This window comes from Barbatula barbatula, assembly GCF_947034865.1.
Source record: "Barbatula barbatula genome assembly, chromosome: 2".
Taxonomy (NCBI): domain Eukaryota; kingdom Metazoa; phylum Chordata; class Actinopteri; order Cypriniformes; family Nemacheilidae; genus Barbatula; species Barbatula barbatula.
The window spans coordinates 5,793,110-5,821,096 of record NC_136767.1 but is presented as its reverse complement, the minus strand read 5'-3'; the positions used below and the strand labels follow the sequence as shown (position 1 = coordinate 5,821,096).

General features: G+C 39.1%; 3 protein-coding genes across 4 annotated transcripts; 1 reads left to right on the top strand and 2 right to left on the bottom strand.

The window, feature by feature from the left end:
• Window positions 1-4: 4 nt before the first annotated feature.
• On the top strand, window positions 5-8,173 carry LOC306903738 (uncharacterized protein). Its single transcript, XM_079473176.1, has 19 exons — window positions 5-435; window positions 550-602; window positions 683-772; window positions 1,052-1,176; window positions 1,261-1,404; window positions 1,591-1,659; window positions 1,755-1,943; window positions 2,111-2,207; window positions 2,558-2,775; window positions 2,878-3,031; window positions 3,122-3,330; window positions 3,414-3,531; window positions 3,777-3,985; window positions 4,127-4,241; window positions 4,654-4,823; window positions 4,915-5,012; window positions 5,250-5,386; window positions 6,930-6,975; window positions 7,091-8,173. Exons 1-18 carry the CDS (start codon window positions 407-409, stop codon window positions 6,962-6,964), a joined length of 2,259 nt encoding a protein of 752 aa, XP_079329302.1. The 5' UTR covers window positions 5-406; the 3' UTR covers window positions 6,965-6,975; window positions 7,091-8,173.
• On the bottom strand, window positions 8,124-17,245 carry arhgef15a (Rho guanine nucleotide exchange factor (GEF) 15). Its single transcript, XM_079473166.1, has 16 exons — window positions 17,150-17,245; window positions 16,553-17,054; window positions 15,113-15,820; window positions 14,798-14,852; window positions 14,061-14,125; window positions 13,609-13,856; window positions 13,133-13,293; window positions 12,722-12,874; window positions 11,478-11,607; window positions 11,312-11,386; window positions 11,144-11,236; window positions 10,216-10,370; window positions 9,833-9,994; window positions 9,193-9,272; window positions 8,907-9,011; window positions 8,124-8,782 (listed from the first exon to the last, which is right to left on the bottom strand). Exons 2-16 carry the CDS (start codon window positions 16,968-16,970, stop codon window positions 8,598-8,600), a joined length of 2,793 nt encoding a protein of 930 aa, XP_079329292.1. The 5' UTR covers window positions 16,971-17,054; window positions 17,150-17,245; the 3' UTR covers window positions 8,124-8,597.
• On the bottom strand, window positions 17,150-27,983 carry grk1b (G protein-coupled receptor kinase 1 b). 2 transcript variants are annotated; one of them, XM_079473191.1, is made up of 9 exons: window positions 27,790-27,978; window positions 22,170-22,885; window positions 21,089-21,216; window positions 19,554-19,711; window positions 19,392-19,475; window positions 18,985-19,109; window positions 18,675-18,876; window positions 18,512-18,598; window positions 17,763-18,437 (listed from the first exon to the last, which is right to left on the bottom strand). In XM_079473191.1, exons 2-9 carry the CDS (start codon window positions 22,866-22,868, stop codon window positions 18,367-18,369), a joined length of 1,554 nt encoding a protein of 517 aa, XP_079329317.1. In that variant the 5' UTR covers window positions 22,869-22,885; window positions 27,790-27,978; the 3' UTR covers window positions 17,763-18,366. The 2 variants fall into 2 exon arrangements, with proteins under 2 accessions (XP_079329316.1, XP_079329317.1); XM_079473190.1 differs by having other exon boundaries at window positions 17,150-18,598; window positions 27,790-27,983.
• Between the last annotated feature and the right edge of the window lie 4 nt (window positions 27,984-27,987).

Below are 27,987 nucleotides of genomic sequence, written 5' to 3'. Positions count from 1 at the left end.
GTATATGGATCGACTGTTCAACAGTCGGTAATCGGATCGACGATTTTATTAACATCTAAAAAATTATTTATAAAAAAAATCATCACATATCACGTATATTATGTGTGATAATTGTATAAAGTGATCAATCTATCTCCTATGACGCAAACATAATTATATTATATATCAATAAACACTCATTTAAATGCAGACATACAAAGTAAAGCTTGGGAAAAAGCAAGAGCACGTGATATTCAAATTGATTAACGCAGCCAATCTGACAGGTGCGTTTCACGGTCAAAACCGACCGCCACCTTCCATCTGGTCTATTGAAAGAATCAACGGAAGTCTTTGCGATAGAATTGTTTTGGAAAAATCCGATTTATTTGGAATCAAAGTGTATCTAATTTTGCAGCTATTTTGAGCAATGAACATGAATTGTGTTGCTTTGTTATGGTGAGTTTAGTTTTTTGTCCAAAAAAGTAGAAAGTAAGCTTAATTCGAAAATTAGATGCCTCCCCTTATTGCATGGACGGTTTTACATGAACTTTCGACGTTTGTCTTTTTCAGGTTTGTTTTGTTTGCGTTTTGCCCTTTCTCTGTACCTGACTCCATACCTATAGGTAAACAATAGGCACCGTGACGCTAACGTGAACTGGACTATAAATAATGCTTGGTTATATAGTGAATATTTGTCTGTCAGGTATGTTCAAGACCGAGTGTCATGATCGTCATTTCTGGCTGTCTGTCAGTGCAAATTTCCTGGGCCAGAAATTTAGGTTTGATGTTCAAGGTAATTTATTTTCTACATCTCTTTGCAATTACTGCATGTGTTTTGGTCCACAACAACCATCTACACGAATTGCAGCAATAAGCCATGATATAAAACATGAAGTGAGGTGTTTATCTGAAACCTTTACGTTTTTTACCCCTTTGACTTGCAATTTACTGTGTCAACACTTGATCGCCAATGCAGCACTTCAATCACATCTTCCACCTATTATTGAACATGTGATGTATAAATGCATCATATACAGCTTTAATTTCTCTATATCTCAATGTCCGTTCACAGGAGGTTCTGAGGTCCATGAAATATCTGATCAGTGGGCAGCGGAGTGTGGCTATACCTTTACTATTGACTCCTGGGGTGACCTGCAACTGCGTGCTTCCTATCTGGCATGTTTGGTGGAAAACCAGGTAGATTGGGAATATTCTAATCCTTGACATTTTATTCTTTAAATACATTCTTCATTGGCAGTGTTTGGTTGTTTGTTGTTTTAGAAGGAGTCTGAATTTCGGCTGCTGGTGTGGTTTGTAAATAAAGACTCGAACGGGGTGGAGAAATCGTATCCATTACTGCTCACCTGTCCTCTTCAGATCCCGTGGGGCCCCCGGGAGCTCGTCTGTGAGGAAAACTACATGGAGGTCTTCTACATTTTATATTGTATACTGTCTTGTATCACAGTCTAATCAAAATATATTTAGCATACGTTTGCATTGTGGTGTTATTTTAACGCATCAAGATTTCCCATACCCTGTAGCCAACTGCAATGTGAGTTCAAAAAATCTTTATGATATTATATGTCGGCCAAGTACTTTTCCATTTCCCAGGTGTCTGTGCTTAAACGGGTGCCTCCTGATGATCACATGGGCATGGCATGGGGAACTCCAGCCCCTGTGGTAAGCGAGCGCAAGCATGGATTCCAGTTTTAGTATTACCTTTGTCTATAAACTTCTTAAGCCCCCCCCCCCAAAAACTTTTCCGGTTGTTCTAGGGGCTGGATGCGGGTTTGAGGGAGTGGAGGGTTGTTTTCCGTATTCCAGCGCTCCATCAAGAGGGTGGCATGAAGGAGGAGACTGTGCCTGTCAAAATGGCACACCTGTTGGGATACCACATTAACACCACTGATACTCGCATCCTAATGCGTTGTCCCTACGGATCCAAACTGGCGTACACTCTGCAGGTCAGGTCAAAAACAGTGTCGCAAATTACAATGTCAGTCTGATTTCGGAAGCTGCAGGAGTTACAAGAGCTCAGTCTGTATTTCCTGTAATTCCATCTCATTTTATGTACCACGGTGTATCAGTTGGATTTAAAGATGACGTGAGGTTTTTGTCCTTACTGTTGTAGCAGGATGAGACTGAGGTGGAGGTGGTCAGCCCCACGATCCTATACAAGGTTAAATGGACCCTGATGACTGTGGACATGTCTGTGGCTTGCACCAAGAGTATGTTTTTCTTGTTTTCTCTTTCTTCTCTTTTTTTTGCTCTCTATGCGTTTTGAAGATGAAACATTTTGAGACTAACAGGAGCTGTTGGTTAGATACGGTACATGTGTGAATTGAAACAAATCCATTTTTATGTGCTATTTAAAGGCTGTTTGAGTAGCCTTCTCCCACCCTAGAAGGTTTCTGCTGTATGTATACAATGGAAAGTAATGCGTTTTATTACAGAGATAACCGCACAACACTTGCTGAATTGCCTTGTAATGCCCATGTGCCACGTAGCATATAGTATAACATTCTATTTTAGAAGAATTAGGATATTTAATTGAGCATTCCTCTACATATAACATCAGATCATGCCCGAATGGATGGTTCACACGTCTTGTGGTCCTTCCCACGTGACCTTCCCCCACTGGTCCAACCTCCCTTCATAGAAAAGGGCCTTAAGTTTGGGGTACGGGGACGATACCTGTCTGAATGTGTAGCACACCAACGGGGTTACATGATCCACGACAACAACGGAACTTTGGAAGTCCGTATTCCTTTTGGAGCTGAAGGAGGATTCATTAAGGTGCCAGAGACTATTTTTTTTATATGACGCAATTTGCTATTTTTATATTACCAAGATACTGTACAAGCATTTTAAAGTGAATAAGTTAAACTGTCTCTTCAGAGTCATCTGATCGATGGACACTACTCTCAGTCATACTTTGTGGACTTGTTTCTGCTACGTGTATGGGAGGATGCAGCCTGGAGTCTCACTCGACAACAAACTTTTAGAGCACTTTCAATTCGTCACCTGCCACGACCAATCACATTCATTAACCGTGAGTTGCTAATATAGAATGTTTACAACAAACTGCTTTCCTTTTTGCGGCGTTAAAAAGGGTCTTTTAACTCTTTCTCTCTCCTTGAAGGGACTGTAACTTCAAAGGGGGAATTTTCAGTATCCCTATGCTGTTTTCCTGCTGATGTTTCTCTGGTGAATGTAAGCATAGCAGATCAGTTGTTGGTGTGGGAGGAAATGGAAAGGAGTGGCGTTCGTCTATCTCAGAACCCACTGCAAAACAACTCGTACACGTACATGCTTCAGATCCCCTTTGAACATCCTCTCATCTCGCAGAAGGTGATGAGCACTTGTAGTAATAGTAAATCTAATCTTCTACTCTTGTGTCTGTATTTATGTTTTTCTACACTCTAATAATTTAGTATCTGGGCGACCGGTTTAGGAGATACACTTTCTCCGGGGTCTTCTCATTTATCCTGTTTCCTGATGAAGACATATACAACCATCCTGTTAGTGTTGAGGCTGAACTGCAGGATGTAGGTACGTAATGTTCTCTTACATTTTAATTGGGTATTTGTGAAAAGTTGTTCAGCGGAAGGTTAGTTCAAACGGTTACACACAAACTCTTGTTGTGTGGTTCGCGTTTTACGCTCTTAACTGAGAACATTGCCTTTTGTATTTCTCTTCGATTGAAAAACAAACATGTTTGGTGGATGTGTTCTGATGTGCCCCACTTCTCCTCTAAAATGACCTTTACGTACAATCTCTTTCCGTGTCTATCACAGTTCTGCCCAAGCTGGAAGGGGAGTGTACGGAGCGCGGGGTGCATTTTGTAGCTTACTATGGTAATATAGAGTCGTTTGAGTGGAATATGTATGTAGGAGAAATGAGGCTCGACTGGGAGCTGGTGGAGCTGGGAGGATTGTCTCTTGATGCCCACGAGCGCTACCTCAGCCTGGAGGTGCCGCTATATGCCCCTGGGATGGTCTATGAGGTTCCACAGTCCTAGGCCCTTTGCACTTAATTTCTACAGCATGTTTTCAAATAAATGTCACTCAATGTTCGTTTAATGTCAAAATTGAAAAATCAAAGTGATGCCGAACCAGTTTTAAGATGCCTCTTTTGTGTCTTTCAGGGCTTAGGTCTGCACGGTCTGTTAGTGAGCGTGACCGTGAGATTGGTTCACTTTGAAGTGGCTGAAGAGCAAACTCATCTGCAACGCTGTGTTTTTCCTGTGAGAGAATTATTGGGTAAAGTGCACAAGGTCTTACGTTTTTAAAGGGGTCATATAATGAAAATATATTATTGCCATTACTTTCAAATCAGAAAACGTCCAAAACCAATCCAGTATTGAAAATGAGCTACATTAATTGGAATATACAGCCAAGACACCAGATGTTGTGCAAAAGGTTTATCATCTTGAGGATTTGGTAGAATCTTGAGGATTTGAGTATCTCTTACTTTAGATTCCTTTTGAAACAACTAGATGGATTTTTATCCATCTTGGAACTTTATCTTTTGGACCAATCACATTGTTAGGGACAACTTTTTGTTCCAATTTCCTTAACTATGTGCAGCTTATCCAACAATGAACACCTCATGGCTCTGTTCTAGACCCAAAAGTGATTTTTCTAATTTGACCCCTGTTGTGGGTCTGTGCAGTATGTCTGCCTAAAGGAAGGATGGTGGTTATGGTGGACACAGCTGGTGCTTCTCCTTCAGTGAATCCCAATCACACAGCCCTGTTGGACCCTGCCTGTAGACCACTGGAAACCGATCATTCCAGAGCCATATTCAGCTTTTCTATAAACTCTTGTGGCACTGTTGCAAAGGTAGGTTTTTGAAACATTCTCAGGACATTTGATTTTGGGTTTTTTGGTTTTAAGAAGCTTTATAATTTATACCAATCTGTCTTGCCTGTAGAATGACGGTGATCAGATCATTTATAGGAACGAGGTGAGAAACATGCCCCCTTTTCCTCCACACCTGAGACCACTCAGCCAACCTCAACCACATTACAGGTAAAACAAGTCACTGTCCTAAAACCATTGTTGAAAGATGACTGCTGATTTTTTTTGCTCTAGTTTAGGGTAAAATCAAATGCCTAGAAATTCATTCAGAAAAATTATATTTAAAAAACATAATTTAGGCCTTTAAATAACACCCATATAGAAGTTTCAACAGCTTTGTTGTTTTAAAGAGAATGTAAATATTTGAGATCATTTGTTACAAATAATCAGAATTCTCTTTTCTCTCAGAGTTCCACTTGCCTGTGTTCACCCAGAAAATGGAGATCGTTCTCTTACAATCTACCTACCTTCCCACACTCCCACATCTACACCTCTACCGCACACACAAAAAAGAGCTTCATACATAAAGCATCATGAAGACAAAGGTGAGCAACAGAACAAACACAGTCCCGAAAAGACAGTTTAACCTAAGTAAACTGTCATGTTAAGATGACATTAATTTATAGATTCAATAGTAATTTCCTTTGAGTGTCTGGATTTCCTTTGAATTTCCTATGCAGTAAGCTAATTTAGGTTAAATTGGGGTTAATGTTTTAATAATATTTTAACTATAATTTATTATTAGACTTTAAATATTACTATCTAGTTTTTCAAATTTTATTAAGATAACTTATTTTAATATTATTGTTACGTACACTAAAAGATAACTTACTAGTTTAAGTCTACAGTACATGCTAAGAAGGAAAGTGGTATTACATTTGTTTCCCTTACATGGAGGGCAGATATGTTGGCCTGTTATCGCCTAAAGCAGTGGTGCAACGATGTGTCATGCATTCTGACATCTTTACGATGGTAAACTTGCTAACTTCTCATGCTTGTCAAAAAACGAGTTGGACGTATTACGTAGTATTTCTGTGCTCGATACTCTCACCCAGTGTTCGTAAAGGTTTCGTAAAGCTTTTTCTGAACCTGAAAAATCGTTTCGTAACAACTTTTTTTTCCCCTATTGGTCACCTGCGCCTACTGGGAATTTCTCGTTCGTGGAAAACAGTTGCAATCCCCGATCACGAGCAGGGATGCACACTGAGCTGAGCCATTGTGGCGTGCGTGCAGCCCTAAGGGCATCACAGACCTGTGAATCTGTGTTTTCTTGGCAATGTGTGTGCATGGGCTTTAGTTTTTACCCACGCGCGTCGCATGTTTTCAGAAATAATCGTACAGCTGTATCTGTCTTTTATAAATGTGATCAAACTAAAGACTCTGCAGATATTTGAAGGGTGCGATACTGTTCTGTAAGTACTCAAGATTAACTTGAGATATACAGAAACTGTCTGAGATACGGCAACTTTAAGTTCCTAGCTACCAACTGTTCTTTTTAGATGAAGTAAAAGTGCAAGTAAAAATATCAGTGTAAAAGATTTGTGAAAAACTACATTCATTCAAAATAATATAACTCTTGACCTTACGTTCAATAGTTGGTCATGAAATGTTTTTTTTTGTAACGTTAAAACGTGTAATCAATGGCTGTGTCAGAAATAGTCCCCTACAGCCCCACTGATTCCCTACTTTTCATTCAAAGTAGCAAATTAAAATGAGTGAGTGAATTTGGACACTCTGGAAGTGCTGTTGACGCCATCTGCCGAGACATGGAAATTGATTTGTGCGAAACTCACAATAGATGGCTTGCAGCTTGCTGTGAATGTACCTCGGCTGTACACCCATTATTACGATGCATCATGGGATTGAATGAGTGGACTCAATAATTTCCACTATGAATTTGGACACTACTAAAAAGGATGTCCCCTAAATAAGTGCACTACAGGGTGCTATGTTGGACACGGCAAACGTCATGCAGTACTTAATGGAAATCATTTAGATAATACAGTCTATAGAAACAACTAATTTAATCTAGAGTTGTTCCAGGTGTACTGACACCCTTTGTTGAGGCATTTATTGATTTCCCTACAGATGAACGCAGGTACGGTCTGCCAGTTGGAGGATGACACCCTGTAAGGTAATAATGTGTCCAAATGATCTCTCGTGATATGTACATGTATTTTTTTCACTTGGAATTGACTAAAATTGTTCATTCTTAATTGTCTATGTGTTGGATTAATGTATTAATACAGCAAAGAAAACATGGCCGCATTACTGCTATGGAGCTGAAGGTGGAACCTGACAGCACAATAGAAGGGGCTTGTCCTGCTAGTCACTTCATGCTTTCATGAACAACAGATGGGTTCAATAAAAGTTTTTCTTTTTCATGCACTATAAATGCCTTCTTTTGAAAACTTGCATCTTCACATTAAGATTTTCATTTTGGTTACTAATTAAGTTTAGTTTCACAAAATTCCTGTTTTGATTTTCATGTGGTATGTCTTAGACTGTTAGGTGTCATTGTTACTTCATTGACAAAAGTATGTATACCCCTTTTTTACCTAACCAGTTTGGCTATGCGGGTGGGAATCGTCATATTAAGTGGATAAAAAAAGTGATAATTTTCTGAAGTAACTGCTTTGCAATCGTGTGGAGTGGGCCTTTGGCTTGCCAAAACGGCACAGTCCTGATAACGAAATTATTTTCTCACTATGGTAGGAAGTTGAATCAGTTGTGCCACATGAGGGAAACATAAATGGGCAGTACTGGGGTCCTCCTGGACACGTTTGGGAACCTCTGTGATAGTCTAACCCTGAAAGTGGACATTTGGCTGATATACGTTTAAATGATAATCTTCAATGTTACAGTTTATTTATTTGAAAAATGTATAATATTGACCATTTCTTGTTTATGAGCATATAGAGATTTGTCTAATATTTCAGAGCCGTGTACAAACCAGAAGTAGGGTAAGCGCTTGTCGGGTCAATGTTCTAGCTCGGTTCACACAGAACAGTTGCAGAGACTAGAAGTTAGGCATGTAGCGCTGCCTTTATGCTGATTTGTCTTGCATGTATCAGACCTTGATAATAAGTAAATCGCTCTAAAAACTATGCTTTTGTAATGTTTGCTACTTTTGCTTTTGGTAAATAAAATTAATGCCTCTGTGAAAACAAGCTGAATGAATGGATATGGAAGCAGTTAGGCAGGAAAAAGTTTTTCCCTACTTACTGTCTCTGTTGCCATTTTATGAAATTACTGAAAAACTACAGTAGAACGACAATACATAAATTAAAAGCTATTTGTACGTTTTTTTATTTGTCACGTCTCATCATTTTGTTGTAATAGGAAATGTGTGCAACAGTGTAAGACAAATTTGAAATTCCCCCCCAAAATTAGTGAAATTAAAAAAACAATTCAAAATTTTTTCATGTAATATTGCAGCGTTTATAGTAAATAGCTTATCACATGGGTAATTTTCTTATTACATTTCATGTACCCTAATAATCTTCAGTTAAAATCTGAAAATGCACCTCCGCCCTGAAATATCTATCCATCTGCTTGGCGGAGCCTCTGTTAACTCCTCCCCTTTAACAGTCTGCAATTCCCAAATCAATACAATGACTGTGTAAAAACATCCGATCAATTCGCAGAGAAACAAGCAAGTCACGCCCCCGATTTTTTTTTTAGAATACGGAAGTAAAAACAATCGCAACTTCCAGTTCATGGCGACTTAAAGCCGGAAGGTTGAAAGTTTAAAGTTCAGCACCCATCTTTGGTGCAAGTCATTGAGGGTAAACTTTGAATGTTTTGAGTAATTGCTTGTGCAATTTGGTATTGTTCTCTAACGTTGCGTCGCCTCTGGTGATCTGTGGTTACTTCTGAAACATTTTCTGCTGGAAACCACCCTTTCTGTCTGTCTGAAAGACGCATTCCTTCATACCAACCTTGAGGAGGAAGAGGCAGTAAACCGACATCAGTTCAAAGACTGGTAACAGCTAATGTACTTGAAATACGTACGTACAATAACTTCATGAAACTATTCACATTTGTTTTTGATAATGACTGTACCTTCTTTGGTTTTGCGCAGAACATTGATGACATCAGATGGCTCTAAGCCAAGTTCATCCACTTGTTTTGGCTTGTATTGATTGATGCACTGTACCTGAGGACAATCTGATTTACACACAAAAATATAGAGCAGGATGTTAAATCCCAGATCAGGAGAAATGGCAATAACACGTAAATGACTATTGGAAGGATAGTGTACAAAGTCTGTTTCCTATGCTATTTTAGAGTAGATTATTAAAACTGCTTGCTGAAAATGCTTGTTTTATAATTCTGAAAGTCAACTGACCCCAGTCTTCATAAATTTTCTCCTCAACAGGTGCTACATTGATAGAAGGGAAAGCAGCCATCCACCTGTGCATATCTGACCTAGTGAGAGGGGTGTTTATGTTAGATATTGTCGATTAATAGACATTACATGAAAAATATGAGGATTTAGCTACAGTAATAAAAGGTTCGGAACTTCTGTGTTGGATAGTGTGTGTTTTAAATGACACCAAACCACCCACAATATGAAAGCACTGCAATATAGATTGTGTGCTGTATGCAAATTTGTAGATGTTGATTGAGTTTTTCTTGATGATTTATTGCCAAAAATAAAAAATCGCTGCAGGACACATTGTGAGGGTATGCTGTGTCCCAAATATTCAATACACTCAACGTGCCCTTCTAGTGTGATACACAACCACAAGAAATACCACCAAAGGTTTTTCAAATTCAAAACAAAATATATTTATTAGATGTTGGATTAAAGACACAAAAACCTTGTTGTTTTCTGAAATAGAATAAACTAAGCATGGGATTTAGTGAGGTTGTATGATGCATTCTGTTTACATGCTTTTTCAATAGTAAATTGTCAGCTGCACAACATGCAGTGTATTACATTCTAAACATGACCATGTTCAGTGTGGAAAATAACTGCCTCTTACTCTGTGTTAGCCTTCAGCAGACGTTCACATTTGATGCCTCGATGGTTTTCGAGGATAGTCAGGCAAAAAGAGTGATCCAGCCCTAGCTTGTTTTCGGTGGTTTGCACCTGAACCAGAGATCGGTGAGCATAATCGATGACCACAAACTTTTCTGGAGTACCACTGAAAAGAGGAAACAAGGCCAAATATTCAATCAGCAATTTACCCACCAGAATGCAATAAAATGACATGATAATGCAAGTCAGTGATGGTTATAAATCGATAAAACCTAACAACAAAGTTTAGATTATGATAAAAAGAGTTAGTAACCCAACTTGGTACTAAAATGTTTACACGCACACAGTAGCGTTAAGTCTTTATTTACAAAATCAGCGGCTTCTAACCTTTTCTTAATGGTGAAAATGAGAAGATCATTGAAGAGGAACATGTATACAGGGCTGCATTTGTTACGCATACTGAAGAGAGACCCTCTTTTATTCAACTCTTGTAGTTCTCCCTGTTTCTCAAGACAACGTGTTTTAGAGACAATTGGAATGGCCTGTGAATATAAAACACAAAATATTTTTTATTGTTCTGTTAAGTATTCTCTTAAGGGTTTTATGATCTGCAAAAACAACACATTTTTCCTGAATACTGATATTATACATTATACCATTACTGATGATATACAGCAGGGGTCGGCAACAGGGGTTTGGTACGTTTTTACTATTTTGCACTATTTGTAGCATTTTTCTATAATCAGCCCTTGACAATCATTTATAGGTTTTTGTTACCGTATGTAGGGTGAACATCTTATTTTATGTTTAATTTGATCAAACATGGAACAGTGACCAATGAGAAGTTATTTCATGGCTTTTGTGGAGCGTGTTCCATTTGAAAGTCCAGTGTATTAAATGTAGCGCCATCTAGCGGTGAGGTTGTGATTGCAATAGAGGGCGCACCACCCCTGCCTAATGGTGCGTTTCCACTGGTGAGAAGCTTGCAAAGCAGAGCGATTATTTTCAATTCATTCGTATGAGATCTGCGCTTCCCATATAAAGCCTGTAGTGACGTGAAGATGGAGGAGAGCCTGGTCCTTGCTGTTAGCAATTTTCCATCTAGCGAATAGAAATCGGGCTATAGAAACAAAGGGGACCCGTGGTGTATGTCGACAGAAATAAATAACGTAAGGTAATAAAACATAGCGCGTCAATATGTCTCTGAAGATATAGTTTTGTATATTATATAACATTTCTGTCTATAGATCCTCAAAAAATTGCTCACAACACCTTTAACAAATACAATAGGTGAAATTACAGTATAATAACAGACCTTGAGTTTGTCAAACTCCAGCATTCTAGAGATGTAAATGAGCTCTTCCATCTGTTTCATCTCACCCACCTGTGAGTTTGCCTGTTTGATGAGCTGCAAAAGATGTGATGAATGTAAACGTAGTAATTATAAATCACTTTTTTTGCAGCATGTTGTAGTGATATTTACCTCAGACACCGAAGCCAAAGCTTTCGAAGCAGTTTCTTCTTCTTTCGTTCCATTTGCAGTCCTCTTTAGAATACTCTAGAGAGTGTTGGAATTAAACATGATTATTTCCTTATTTTATGGGAGAAGGTGGAAAAGCCAACAGATCATGGACTTTGTTGTGTGTTACCTGTATAAGTATTTTGAGGCGTGTGATTCGTTGGAAAGGAAGGAGCATGAAAGAAGTAAAGGGCAGACGTTTACAGAGTGGAGATGACTCCAACCTCTTCATCACAACTGAAAAATCTCTGTTACTCTCCCTGCAATGAATATAACAACACACACAGTCTGATACTACTCCCAGATAGCACAATCCATCTGGCTTACGTCTATTTGACGTCTGCATTTACATCTGCGAGACATAATTTACTCATCTGCAATACATCACGGGGACGTCTGAACGTTTGTAATACGTCTGCTAAAGATCTGGAGATCTGGAAACATCTGCTAAACATCTTAGAAAGAGCTGCTTTACATCCATTCTAAATCATAAACATCTTACAGACAGCTTCTAGACGTCTACATGACTTCTTACAGCAGACATCTCTGAGACGTTTTGAAGATGAGCAAACTATGTAGTGTAGATGTCTTGCAGATGTAAATGCCGACATCAACGTAAACCAGATTTATGTGTGCTATCAGGGCTGAAACATTTTTTTACCATGTACACTAGAAATGTACTGTACCTCATAACATCTTATTTTAAAGAAACAAACCAGTAGCATTTCTTTTAAACTAAAATTGATATAAAATGTATACTCCCAGTCTCCCTTTAATGTAATTTGTGTACTTTTTATCAATTTAAAATTACATGTCTAAGTATATTTGTCCTCAGTATATCGTGCTCAAAATGTTTATTTTTAGCTTCTAGCTGTGTTTACACTATTAAATGAATGGCTTACTAAATAATATTCTTTATTACTTTCACTAGTAGTAATCTATGTATCTATTGAACTAGTAAATACTATAAACTGCACTATATCTCTACTATATTGTATACTTTAAAAAATTCACTTGTAAGCTGAGGTCCAAAAATGAGGTTAGATGAATACTCAAAGGTTAGTATACTTTCTCGGTTAAACTCGGTTTCATCAGCACCACCTGACCTTGAAGTAAACTTCTGTTTGGTTATCGGTCTGGCTAGTGGCTAGTAATACAACAATATCATTTTTATAATTTAATTCATATGAATTTATATTGGTATTTTATTGTTTATACATTTCATGGAATTTAACTAACACAGTTATTACAGTTATTGATTCTTTGCAGTTTGTAACGTTTATGTTGTTGTTGCTAAAGCTGTCTATATTTCTTCTAAACAAAAATGAGTCTAAAAATAAGCTGTGGAGATGTGTGAGAACACATTTGACTTACATCAGACTGCTATAGGTCTTTTCTTGGTAATGCTGGTTTCGGACGTAGTCCGTGTAGACAGAGAAGTACTTCTCAGAGTGCTCATAAATGATGTCACACACGTCTGATATCACAACACTCTCATCAACTCGCTTCAGAAGATCCTTTATAAACCTGAAAAAGAACACACAAGTTAACAAAGCGTGTTTATGATATTACACATTGCACATGTTCTGTCCTGAATGATGCGAAAGCAATTCAATTCAATCGGAAAGATCGGCCTCAAATCAGATTTTAAATCATAGCTTTTGTGATGTGCAAGTTTAAAACTAAATGATTGAAAAAAGATACTGTATGAGTTAGATAAACATGTAAGTGTAGTATGGCGAATCAGTGGAAACAAAGTCTTCATACAATTGGTATCACTCTCACCTCTCGCTGACCTCGTATACCTGCAGGATGTTGGAAAAAAGGTCCTTCTTATCGTGAACGACCAGGGTATCATTGAGTTCCCGTGAACTCAAGAAATGATCCTTTAGAACGCGCAGGGAACGCAGATAAGAGGCTTCAGAGGTCAACACCTCAAACATGCTCTTAAAAACAAAGGAAAATATTACAAGTCACGCATTCTTGCAAGTATGCACAGAGTAGCTTTTTTCTTTTATACTGTATAATGCAAGTTTACAGCAGCCCCAAGAAGCTCCCCTTAAATTTCATTACAAATAATCAAGTGGCATTCAAATAAATGATATCAGAAACATCTCACACTATTTATTTTGCATTTAATAGGCTGCATTTTTTTCGGTGTTTAGTTGTTCTTTTTTATGGCAACTATGTATACTTCACATAACTGTCTTATTCATTACTGCTTTCTGTTTTCTGTTTTCTTTATTTTCTTTTTTTCTCACCTCTTGTCTCTGTCTTTCAGTGCGATTGAGTTTCTGTAACACTCCACTTTCCTTGACCACAGATAAATCCTGCCATAGTGGAATCTCTTCGGGGCCTCTTTTGGTTCTGTGGCCAACCACACCCAGCGCTCCATGGCCCTCCAGACCCAGAGTTTCACCAACACTCCTCCTGTAGCTATCGGGACTATCAGTGTGGATCTGACGGGCTTCTTCTGAGACCTTGGCCTGGTAGATTTGATACAGAGGTTCTGTGGACGGTTAAGTCTGTTTTAGCATGCCCATTAAACAGCAAAGGATCTCAATAACTTGTATTGCAGGACCAGAATAATTCTCTAGGCTCAATGTATAAATTAATAATAAACATTTGTTTATTCTAAAGACATCAACTGTAGAACAAATGAGTCAATCCTATGTTTGTGTGTGCAATGTGTGCATTGATTTATTTTTCTAACCATAGTCACTATTTGGCTCCCAGTCACTGGAAATCCTCCGTGGGCTTTCTGTATTATTACACAACCTGTAAGAAACCCACACTACGTAAGTTGACTACACATCACTGAGCTTTTACAAATTTTACCATGAACTTTGAATGCGTTAAGAATGAAACAAAAAAGCATTTCCAGTTAGTCAGAAATGAAACTAACCTCTTTTTCAAATCCGTTATTTCAAGAAATAAAGTGTGTGTGTGTACTTGTACTGGATGGTTTACGAAAACACAAATGTGTCACACGTATAACGATGTAATCAGGTAATAATTGTTTTTTATTTATTTAGTAAAAAATGTGTGTGTGTGTCTGTTTGGGTTCCAGAAGGGCATCAATTATAAAGTCCATGCAAATGTCAACCTAGCACAGATAAATACCCATGTGAAGTCTCTCCTAAAGTTAGAATCCCTGTTTTATTTTAAAGGCTTTACTTTCCATTGTCAATTAAGTGCCGTTTTCAGAATTATCACATCAATAATGGTACAAATTCCTCATAAATGGGCATGTGAAAATTAAAATATAACTTATGTGTCTAATGCATAATGCAAAATGTCATATTCATAACACTGGAATTCCCTAAGTGTGATGTTTCAGGATTTCCTGCATTTCCCGTCAACAAAAATCACATGCAGCAAATGTAATACAATTCACACCGATCAACAATTCATTTATTTCAATAGATGAAATTGATGTTGTCGTCTTACTCTTTCTTGTCAATAGCCTCCCAGTCTTCAAAATTACCATTGTAATTGTTTTCACCTAAACAAATACAGTAATATTTTCAGAAAGCATTAGTCAGTAAAGAATAGAGTTAAAGCACTGTGTAAGCATCATCAGAAATTCAGTTACTTCTTTAAGTTTCTGCAAGAATATACTGTATATACAGTATATATATATATATATATATATATATATATATATATATATATATATATATATACATATGCTTTATAAGGTTTTGTGTGCTTTCGCTTAGGCCTACTTGAGGAAATAGGAGTTGCATCAATTCATACCCTTACCTGATGAGTTTGGCATAGATATGGGTCGAGATAATCTTCCACTTTTACATTTTATAATAGGTGGACCTCCACGAAGAGACACTACAAAGGCCAGTGCAGGCTGAGGAGACCTTCGCTCACTCTTATGCTTGGGCACACCATGAGGAGAAAGTCGTGGAGGGGGTCGAGGGGGCACAGGTGGGGCTGTAATTGTGCAGTCGTTTGATGGCAGAAGATCCAAGTATAAATGAGCATCAGTAATGTCCAGCTGTTCATACTGATTCTTATTTTGAGACTCAGAGGAATGATTTGTCTTTGCTGGTACAGGAGGTTTGGACGGGGTTTGCATTGACTCATCAACGTTCACTAACCCATTTCCTACTAATTTGTGGGGGCTGTGATGAAGTAAAAAACTTTGGCAATTTAAACACGTTGGCAAAGTTTGTGGTTCTGGATGTTGAGATGGAGGGTTCTGCGACCTACTCACTTCATTGCTGGTTGGCTTTAAAATGCCCCCTTTTTTCAGAGACGTTTGTGTCTGACCTCCACTGTTTCGATGTACAATGTCCATGCAGTTTGTGTCCTCCAGCTGTAGAGGTACCCAGACCAGTCTCATACCAGGTCTGTGAAGGTGGCAGATGCAGTGACAGTGTTTCTCCCCCGAGTGGGAAGGCGGCGCTGATGAACCATGATGCCTTTCTACAGTATCAACCTCACTTCCATCAGGAGCTGAGCAAAAAGAAGGGTGGTCAGGTGCTTTATCAAGCTTGCGAGCAGACAAACTCTGCATTCGAAACTGCATACTGTGAAAGTACATACTTAACTGGATAAAGTATACATGCTTATCGACTGTGAAATCAGTACATTGCATATTTTATGTGTGGGTGCATTATGCATGCATACATTCGGGCCATACTACATCCATTATATTTTCATTGTCACCGTGTGTTTCTTAACCTATAAAAATGTGCTTACAACAACTGTAAAGAATGTTTACTCAGGTGTAAAACAAGTACAATTTAAGAACGAGGGATTTCTTATAGATTTATTGTGATATATTTCTTGTTACCTATATCCCTAACAAAAAAAGACACCGGCTCACAGTTTTCCAAGCTCCTCAGCTTTTGTGGCATAGTGGGATACAAAAGTTTAGACTGCCTATATTAATAATCATTTTTGGAAGGGATTACTGTCATTTGCTGTTATTGCTGCAAACATATAACAGTACTTAAACGTATAACATGAACCCACATTGAAATTACAATGTACATTACAGTATGTAACACTGTACAGTATTGTAAAACAGTAACATGGATTATAAACAATTTGCATATTAGTTCATTTAAGTTTTACTGCCCTAGCAGTCTGGAAAGCACACTCTACTCTCAGCATCAAAAAATATTTTAGTCATACATTATAAGGCATTTACATTAAATGGTTGACAAAAATAAACCACACTACCTGATCGACCCACATCCTTATGGTCAACTGTCATCTGATGCATATTTTCCTCCACAATCTTGTCTTCATTGCATGGTCTGTTTTTTAACAATGAAGACTGTGATTGGTCTTCTGTCTTGGTTGAGTACGGCAGTCTAGCTTTAACCCCCAAAGACGTTGCATCATTGCTCAAATCTGTAACGTGTCTTCCGTTGTTTTTGTTGTAACTTACTGGCGTTATGTTTCCGCTCCTTGGCTCTAAATCACGCAAAGTCTGGTCCTTTCTTCCAGTGGAACGAATGTGACTCAACTGGTGTAGCACACTGAGATTTGGTTTTGGTGGAGGACTGGGTTTTTTTGGAATGGTTGGCTTTCCGTTGGAGGTGTTACAGATTAGTGCTGATTTATCCATCATCTGATGCTCCGAAAGAAGTTTCATGTCCAGATGAGACGAGTGACAAACTTCCAAAGGCAAGAGCAATTTTAACAAAGGTTTTCCTGTATTGCCAAAGTGTCCGTCATCCTATAAACAATACAATAAGTTTGGCAGTTTACAAATAGGTTACTCTGAACATTTATCAATGCTGCCTGGTTTAAAACATATAAGAAATAATTTACCTTCACTGACGTGAACAATTTCCTAAACTTACAGTATGAACGTTCCGACTGATAAATGTGACTAATGAAAGGCACTTCTCTTTTCAGATCATGTTTTTCCATATGGCTGGACAGGGAAGTAGATCACCGCAGCAAACTGAGGGTCACCACAGTAAACTTAGGGGTTGTCTTTACAGTGAATAAAGATGCAGAACATAACATAATGCACTGGTTTGGTGGTAAAGAGCATTTGGGTATTTGTATTCAAAATCTATTTCAACAAACTGCACAAAGCATTTTGACTTACAGACAAGACGTTTGGTATCCACCAACCTAAATGTGGGTCAAAATGAAGTTCATGTATAAATCTAAAAAGGTCTGTTTAGGGATGCACCAGTTTCAAAGTAGTTTTATTAAAAACATAAATGACAGCTCTACTTTAGAGTTAAGAACAACAACCCTCACAGCGTAAACAAAGGATTGAGTGAAAAATCGGGAAATCCCATAAAATGAAGTCCCATACTTGTTGTCTAAGCTAAAACAATTGAAAACGCCCAGTTAAACTTTTTAGTGAAATTCCCTGGATCCCACCCAACCGACCTCCCCCCATACAACAAACCACGTAGGACTTTTTATCTGCATAAACATTTTAGTTTATTCAACAAGACAGCCATATATCTTATATTTTAATATTTCATAACTCTAAAGAAAATCCATCTGTTGACAAAGAGAAATGATCTCCAAAATTTTAAGCATTCAAGTAAACAAGAATTTCACTTCCTTTATTACACATAAGCTGATAGGTGCTACTTTTTCTGTTCCTTCATTTGACATGAACTAGATTTTAATTCCTCTTTCTATTCTTACATCTCGTGGCCAAAAATGCATTTAAAAGAAGGGTACAAACACTTATGACAGAACGACCTATGTACATTACTAAAAACTGCTATTCTGTCGTTGCTACATAATTTGTAGTTTACAAGCAAAAAAAGTCATTTACAATTTTTTTGAGAACGTAGGTAAACAGTACAAGCATCCAGAAGTCCAGTTAAGTCTGAAGATGAGTTGAGCAGAACAAGCCTACACAACATTTTTATCGCTCTTTGGTTAAGCCCTCCAAATCAACAATAAGGTTTTATATTTTCTTTCGTCAGTATTCAGTTTCGCTTTCCTGTTTCTCTCAGCTTCACAGAATCACACACCCACCACCTTTCGCTTCCACATAGTTGGGATCCAGATCATTCGGCAGTTTTCCATTTTGTCCCCAGACGTTCAGCTCGCCAAACACTCCTGTCTCGATCATCTCCTCCTGCCATGGGATTGGAACATTCCCAGTTGCAAACTCACCGTAAAATTCATTATCTTTGCTGTCAATGATAACACCTTTGATGGTACTGAATGCTCCCACATCATCAATATCCTTAGCGTAGACCATCTTAGGATCTGGCACGAAGGGAGGAGGTAGCATTCCTGAACATAAGAGAGAAAAAATGAGATTGGAGTAAAGATCTTAATTAGAATTGCTGGTGCAACTAGTGGTCCTTACCAGCTTCTAATCGCCCCCAGTTGAGGTCTTTAAAGAAGGAATTATTCTTCAGCTCAGCACATTCGTTGTTCTTGAACCCAAGTCTCTTCTCTGGATCTTTCTCCATTAGTCCTTCACAGATGTCTTTAAGGTCCTTGCTGAAGGTTGGGGGATATGAAACAGGGTCATTCAGAATACGCCTCGTCACCTCATTGTTGTCCACCTGTGATACCGGAAAAAGAGGAGGGTATGTTTGTACAAATGGATAAAAGCATGTTTCCTGCGGAAGAAAGGTTAATGTCTTACATTAGGATGACATGAATGTATGCACCTGTTCTCCACGACACCTGAAGGGTCCCTTGGCGGCAACCATCTCAAACAGAGTGACCCCCAAAGTGAAGTAGTCTACAGTGTAGTCATATTCTTTCTTCTGTAACAGTTCTGGAGCCATGAAACCTGACAAGGATACATGGAAGTTCCTACTGTGTGATTGTATAAAAATAACTAGGGAGTTTGTCTCCTGATTTGCTGGATTTTACAATTGGTAATATACATAAAGAGCAGGGACGTGTTAAATTAACATAGATCGTAGGTAAAATAATGATTAGAAAATCACTGAGAAAGATCAATATCATTCTTAGGGGTGTGCTAAATTCCCACCTAAGCAACTGAGTTTTGGCAAAAATGTATGTATGAAAACAAGTGCAAACAGTGTTCTTAGCAGTAAAGGGCTCTGACCTGGGGTCCCTGCATATCCTTGTGTTTTATCTTTTCCTGGAGGTAGCTCGACGGCCAACCCCAGATCAGACAGACGCACATGTCCTAAAACAAAAACATTTGGATGGAATTTAGTCTGGACAGAGATGAAACAAAAATGGGGGAAAAGTGAGTAATTCTCACCAGCATCATCCAGGAGCACATTCTCTGGCTTGAGGTCTCTGTACACAATCCTGTGCTGGTGCAAATGCTCAAGCCCACAGATGATCTGAGCCGTGTAAAAACAAGCTCTAGTGTCATTAAAGCCTGGATTTTTCTCATCCACATTATACATTTGAAATCTATTGTACAGAACAAAAGATAAAGAGTGTTACAGAGCATAGAAAAATAATTTATTTTTCAAATGCATATTAGCATGTTATACTCCATGGGCCGGGTTCCCGGACAGGGATTAGATTAAACTAGGCCTTAGTTAAATTATGACATTACATTTTTAAAAACATACTTTACAAAAAAAACTCACTGGTGTGCATCTTGAGACAAAACAATCGCACTGATATATTTTAAGATTTGTCAGTGTAAATTGTTGTCGATCAAGACACCTCTAACATTTATGTTAGTCTGGGACTAGGTTTAAACCCTGTCTGGGAAACCGCCCCTATACTGAATGTATATTTCTCAGCTCTTTGAGTGAAATTTTCTACTGTCCCGTTTAAATCAATGTAAAAACATTTAGTACCTAATTATTCATCAAAGTTTAACAAACATTTTCTTAACCAAAGTAACTTGCATGACCTGCTGGCCATAAATCAGGCCTAGAGAGATCGGGTTGTGACTCAAGCACTACACCTCCAGAATATCAATGCTCCCGCATTTAGATTACTTCTAGAGATTATACTGGATTAGAAAGAAAGCTGCTACAATTCTTCTAGAGATGCAGCACACGACCGGCAAATTCCATGCGTATACAATATATTGTCAAATCTATTTTCAGGTTTGTTTAATTTGGTATGTGTGTTTATGAGAATAATGCATTATGTTATAACAATTAAAAATTACAATTATATATCATATCTTTGTTTAGGGATGTTGCTAGAAAATATCAGTTTTGAATGTCCAAGTAATAATGATTCAGATTTAGATTTATATATAATAATTTATATGAGGGGCACAACATATAATCACAATGACATCGGCCATGTTTTGTGTTCAAACATCCATTCCATTTTGGCACGCTCATTAATAAATTTGCTTTTGCATTATACGAAAACTTGCCAGGAGTACCTGCATCAGCTTTATACCAAGTTTCATGCAACTTGAACGAATGCTGTTGGAGGGGACTGAAATATTAGATTTTCTTTTTTTTTCAAAATGGTGGACAGAAGTTGCATTACGGCAATTTCTATGTACTTGTCAGGAAATCAAACTGTGCCTCATGCCAACATATATGTTCTCATGACAATTCTTATATGTTTTTCTATATTTTATAAGCGTTCATTTCATTTGACATATTATATTATAATATTATTTAAATTCACTCAGATTGCGTTCAGCTGAGGGTGAGTAAAAAAGGCTTACATTTTATTTTTGGGTTAACTATTGCTTTAAAACTGTGTCTTGTTTTTTTTACAACACTTTCTGTAAAATTCATATGTTACAACTACATAAGTCATAATTATCATCAAAATACAAATGTGGACATATACAGTAGGTAGCACCTAAGGTCTCCTCCATTCATGATGGTCATGACCAGACAGAGGTCTGTTTTGGTCTGGAAAGCATAGGCCAGGGTCACAATGAAGCGACTGTGCACTTTGGCCAGGATGCGCTTTTCAATAATAGCACCCTAAGAGAGCAGAGGTAAAACAAGTTAAAACAGACAAGGTTTAAAAAGGTCATGCATGTTGCAGAGAAAGATTTGGGATACGGTGCTACTAGACAATGTGTTTTTTTCACAGGATTTAACACAACAGCTAAGATGAGAGATTGATGCTAATGCTTCATGAGGCAAAGACAAAGTTCACAAGATAAGAAAGGTCATGAACTGGCTAACATCCCTAACATCAGATCTTTAGCAAGCACTAATTCACACTTTCTCAAGTTGATTCGTAACGTTCCTCTTAAAATAATAGTAAATCGATAATGTTTTAAAAATGTGTTGTTCAGTGCTTCCACAATCTGCAGAAGATTCTGAAATGAGCTAGCGACCAGGAAGCAAGAAATTGGTGACAAAGATGGGATCACATTCCTGGGTCAGAAAGTAAATGGTACTTAGGTGGAACCTATACATGTTAGCAACAGGTCAATTCCATGTTCCTTTGCTTATACCTACAGGGAAGTTGTTTAGCCTCTATTTTCTCCACAAGTGAACTCTTCTCAGTGCCTTTCTGTGTGCTATGCTGTGGACATTCCATCTTTGGAGAACTTCTTTCCTTCTCTCTCATGCTGCTTCTCTATTGCATCTGAGCTGCTTTGTGGAGTTTCACGCTGAGCCAGCAAGCCTCTTTGCACTGAGCCAATAGACTATGATTAGACCTACCTAATTCCATATTAAGCAGACATGCAGGTTAATCCTATTTGATGTCTCTATGTGCCTTTACTCTGTTTACCCAGTTGCTCTTTTCCCTACTGTTAGGGCAAGGAAGGAGGTGTGCTTGGGATTCATATACCAAACTGTACCACATTTGATTTGTATAGACTAGGCTCTACTGATAAATAATCTCTCTCTCTCTCTCTCTCTCTCTCTCTCTCTCTCTCTCTCTCTCTCTCTCTCTCTCTCTCTCTCTCTCTCTCTCTTACGTCATAACCTTTACGTTTCTTCAACCTCTTCTTGTTGAGTTTCTTGTCAGCGTACATCTTCCCTGTCGCCTTCATTTGGCAAGCATGGACCTCACCAAATCCACCTTTCCCAAGCACTCTGAAATCCATGAACCAATCCTCCGTAACAGGTTGACTCTCCAGCCATTTAAACTGTACGTAACGCAGAAAGTACATGCTGTCCTTAAAGCCATTAAGTGTTTTAGCCGTTAGGTGGGTAAAGATCTGTCGTTCACTCTCTTTAAAGAGATCCCCTCGAACGTTCTTGTAGTCCTCTTTCACCCTGCTCACTGCTTTTTCCTCCAGGAAGTCGCAGAAGTTCTTGGAAGAAGACTCATAGTATTTGTTGACCATCTTTTGCGCTTTCTGAGCCCTGTCTATCTCCTGGGCAACATTGTAGTCTTCAATGTCTTTCCACAAATCTACAGCATTCTTGTGAGCAGCTTCATTTTCGAGATACTGCTGGAAGAGCTGTTTGCCAATTGGCTGCCGTACGCACATACTGTCAAATGCAGAATCAACAGTGGACTTCATATGTTCGCAGTGCCTGATGTGTGGCAGATTGAGTTTTGCACGGTATTTTTTGTCACGCATGGTTGCCGCGTCCGCTCCATCTATACTTCCACGTGCTGACACGTAGGCTGAGTTGGCCACCACAGTCTCCAAACCTCCAATATCCATGTCTGAGAGACAGAAAGCTAAAACAAAGAACAATACATAGCTATCAACATTTCTTAGATCTATCTCAACTTCAATAGCAGTCTTGCCATTCAAAAATAAATATATAGCTCATCACTCTACTGAATAAAACAACTGAAAAACACTGAAGTAGTGTTGCAGTCAATAAATAAAATGCTGGGTTGTTCAAACTCATAGCTGGGTGAAATATGGACCAATCCAACCATGCTGGGCCGTATCAGCCCCAAAATGTTGGGTTGCTTAAACACATGGCCAGGTTAAATATTGCCATTTTCAATATTAATTTAAACCAACAGTTGGATTTTACCCAGGCATGTACAACATTATAACTAAGTCTAACATTTTATGATGTAATAACGAAGCATAATGTAGTACTAACATTATTCATGTAATAAAAGGTTCATCAAACGTTCATAATTTTTTATCAAATGAAATAAAATATTGAGCTCATAATTATTTTGGTAACACTTCACAATAAGTTTTTATGTGCATGTTCTAAGTAATACATTACTTAATACGTTAGTTAAGGCTGGCCACACACTTACAAATTTTAAGCCAGATTTTGGGACAAATTTGTCCTGACAACAACCAGGGTTGGCTGGATTTCCCAAACGAAACATGGAAGCCACAAACTTGTCACGAAAATGGGGTATTGACAAAGAATATTGATTTGTACAATTCTCAGCCAATATATATTCATATTCTATAAATATGTCATGTTTCACTGCAAAACAGAACAAATTCCAGGTTGATTGTCTCCCATATTGTTTTTCTTCTAAAGTAGAATCCTGCTCAGTGGCGGTTCTACATTGAATTGCACCCCGGGCGAGACCACCTTTGACCTTTGAATAAAAGCGTCTGCTAAATGAATAAATGTAAATAATCATGGCCCAACTAGAGAAAGCTCCTGATTAGCAGCGCGAATTTTCGCCAAAGTTCAGATTTTCAACTCGCAAGAATCACGCGAACGCTCAATCGCCTCATTCCCTCGAATCGCACCGCAAGTAGGTCATCGCGTCTTTGCATTGACTCAACATGTAAATCACTCGCGCTTAACGCTTCATTCATGTTCGGTGTAAACACCCAGAGGTGAACTATCCCCTGCGCGCCCCTCCCCTTTCCCCTTCACACACACGGCACCTTCTCAGCATGCAGGGGCGCCAATTTGCCGATTCCCCACACAATGAATGAATTAATGAATGATAGATAATAGAAAACCGCTTCGCGTTCACGGCGGCCCTGAGTTTTCTTTTACTGCTCGTGCCGCTGCCGCCCCCCATGTGACATGAAAAAATGCCGACTGCGCGGTTCGCCCGTGCCTAAAACCGCTACTGATCCTGCTCATGTAGGTTTCTTTGAGACCTGTCTGTCATGATTCTGCCTGCTCTTGTCTTGGTTTTCTGGTCTAGGGGCAGAATCATGACAGACCCACGTGTTTTATGTGGAGAGGAACATATTATGGTCAATCAGTACATAATATGCGTTCTCTCCTGTTGCTGTCCAGCCTCTCGTTCCGGTCTGGCGTCTGTCCCGGAGCACTGTGTCCTGGGTGTGATCACCCGGGGAAGCTCCACTCCACCACCTACAGCCTCACCACCCGCAGTCAGCTTTGGTGGCAAGCGTGGGAGACGGGAATCCTGGGGGTCCTCGTCCGAGGCTTCCAATCCCGAGCCCCCCGTAAGAGGCAACGGAGGGCGGCTCGGAGTCCGGTGGTCCCGGTGGTCCCAAGTCCGGTGGCTCAGCCGGCCTTCCAGCCGGCGTCAAGTCCTGTTCCTCAGCCGGCCTACCAGCCGGCGTAAAGTCCTGTTCCTCAGCCAGCCTTCCAGCCGGCGTCAAGTCCTTTTCCTCAGCCGGCCTTCCAGCCGGCATCAAGTCCAGTTCCTCAGCCGGCCTACCAGCCGGCGTCAAGTCCTGTTCCTCAGCCGGCCTTCCAGCCGGCGTCAAGTCCTGTTCCTCAGCCAGCCTTCCAGCCGGCATCAAGTCCTGCCCTGCCGGCCTTCCAGCCGGTGTCTCAGCCAGTGCCTCAGCCGGTCCCTCCCAGAACCTCTGGGCCTCCGCGCTCTCGAGCGCCGCCCCCCAGGGTGTACCCTGGGACTCCGCGCTTCCGAGCGCCAGGGACAAAAACTGTCCCCCCTTGTCCCAATCCCTTCGGACTTATCCCCCTGGACTCTTGTGTTCCCCCCATGAACTCTTGTGTTCCCCCACCCCCCCTCCCCTGTTTGTTATTTTTATTATGTCACCCCAACCCATTAATTATTCTTGCCTGTCTGCCCTTGTTATTTTTTACCATGTTTTGTTGGTTGTCCGTTTCCCAGTCAGTCTTGTCTCGTTAGTCGGCTCCCTTGGTGAACGCCAGGGGGCGTTCTTTAAGGGGGGGTCCTGTTATGATTCTGCCTGCTCTTGTCTTGATTTTCTGGTCTAGTGGCAGAATCATGACAGACCCACGTGTTTTATGTGGAGAGGAACATATTATGGTCAATCAGTACATTATATGCGTTCTCTCCTGTCTCGTCATTTGGCCCTGCCCCTCTCGTTTCTAGTATAGCGTTCCTCCTGTGTCGCATTAACCACACCTGCCCATCGTTATCTCCTTTGTTAGTCTCCCTATATAATACCCTCTTGTCTATTGTCTTGTGCTCGTTGGTTGTACGTGTTCATGTACCTGTACCTGTTTCCTGCCATGTTCCCTGGTAAAGTTCTTGTACCCTGTTTGTATAGTTCTTAGTTGTTATTCCTAGTTGTTTATTTTTGCCCCCCTTGTGGGAAGTCTTTGTTTTCAGTTTTGGATTTTAGTTTTGTCAGTATTTTCCCCATCGAGGGTGTTTTGGTTTTTGTGTTATTATTAAAGTCTTGTGTTAACCCCTTCATCTCCGCTGCCTTGCAATTGGGTTCTTCCACTACCACAATCGTAACACTGTCGGTGGAACTGGACATATCACATACACTCACCTAAAGGATTATTAGGAACACCATACTAATACTGTGTTTGACCCCCTTTCGCCTTCAGAACTGCCTTAATTCTACGTGGGATTGATTCAACAAGGTGCTGAAAGCATTCTTTAGAAATGTTGGCCCATATTGATAGGATAGCATCTTGCAGTTGATTGAGATTTGTGGGATGCACATCCAGGGCACTAAGCTCCCGTAACACCACATCCCAAAGATGCTCTATTGGGGTGAGATCTGGTGACTGTGGGGGCCATTTTAGTACAGTGAACTCATCGTCATGTTCAAGAAACCAATTCGAGCTTTGTGACATGAGTGAGTGGTACCCGGTGGGGTCTTCTGCAACCTTGAGCCCATCCACCTCAAATCCCAGTAACTGAGCAGATTGTGAAATACTCAGACCGGCCAGTCTGGCACCAACAACCATGCCACGCTCAAAATTGCTTAAATCACATTTCTTTCCCATTCTGACATTCAGTTTGGAGTTCAGGAGATTGTCTTGACCAGGACCACACCCCTAAATACATTGAAGCAACTGCCATGTGATTGGTTGATTGATGGAGAAATTGAACAGGTGTTCCTAATAATCCTTTAGGTGAGTGTATATGTGAAATATCGACAGAAAATTTTAATTATGAACATTTTAATAGTGCATGATGAGCTGATACAATCCTTATCTATTATATACAATTCGAGTACATTATTACAACTTTATTTAAATATTGGAGGACAACTGTTTAGTGAAAGTTTCATGCCCCGGTGACCTATGACTGGGGTTAAGGGCATATGCTTTGTAACTCCAGGTTTCCAAGAGACTGTCATTACAAATACTTACCTGCTAAAAAGAATAGTCTCAATTTAAACTATTAATTTTTTTAAGTAATTTAAAGAAGTACTGGCGTTAAGGAATGTGCTAGGTTAACTATAAATTAAGCTCTATTAATAGCATTTGTGGCATAAGTTACCACAGAAAATTGTGCAAAGTCTATTGAAGGGTGCAGTGGGGGTTTACAAGCAGAAAGAAAAAAACTTGTTTGTTACATGCTTTATAATATACCCAATATTGGCCACAAAATTTTGGACACTTAAAAAAGCTATTTAGTTAAAGAAAAGTGGCAAGGAGCATGAGATCATTCACGTGTGATGTTTCAGTTACTGGGAAACATATTATACTTAAAACAGTAGTATTGTACTAGTTTTACCCTTTTAAAAATATTTTTACAAACTGAATGATGAGATGATTCTTTCTGGAGTATCTGATTATATTAAGCTTTATACAGTTATTTGGCAACAACATTAAAGGTAAACATTAATTGGATGAGGAAGTATCAGGGTCAATGCCAAACTCAACAACTGGCTCAATATTGACATATTGCCTCTGTGCAAGTATCATGAAGAGTAAAACAACGGGAAACACTAATTTGTAGTTTAGTGCCATACAGCTTTAAAAGCGGAATAAAGTAGGTCTTCAGATCAAGACAGGAATTTTGTCACTAAAATCACAATCAGTCTAAACATATGTGAATCTCAACCTAAATATGTCATTCTTAACAAAAAAGAAATTTTAATGCCCTTGGAAGGTAAACATATTTTTATGATGGGTTGCGATTTGAATAAATATGTAGTGGATGTATTCTAAGCTTTTGGGATGGGATTATTTTTACAAAGCCTTTTCAATTTCCAATTTATATTTCATTTCTTTACTTATTCCTATAAAGCATTACTTAGTGCAAAAAGCTAAATAGAGTTGTGCACAATTCAATGTATACTATTTACATTTGTCTCATTGTAAATGAGCACACATGAGATTATTAATTGTCAAAAAAGAATGCATATAACTGTCTAATAAAATTATTATTACAATATTACATGGCTTATAAAATACCTAAAAATGGTTTAATAAGTTACACAAGTGTAATATAAAAACTATTTTCCATCTTCTCCATAATTTCCTTACCTTTACGTTTGTAACTCTCCCTTTTGCGGGATCCTGTGTCAAAGGATACCAGTTATGGTTAAAAAAAGACCCAAATTAAATCCAAATCATGGGCCCCTCAGTTAAGACCTCCAAGGTCCAAGGACCAGCAAACATTGTTAAAGTGTGATGGACCACTTGTGCACCTGCACCCCCTTAAATGGGCAGACTGAGGTGGAG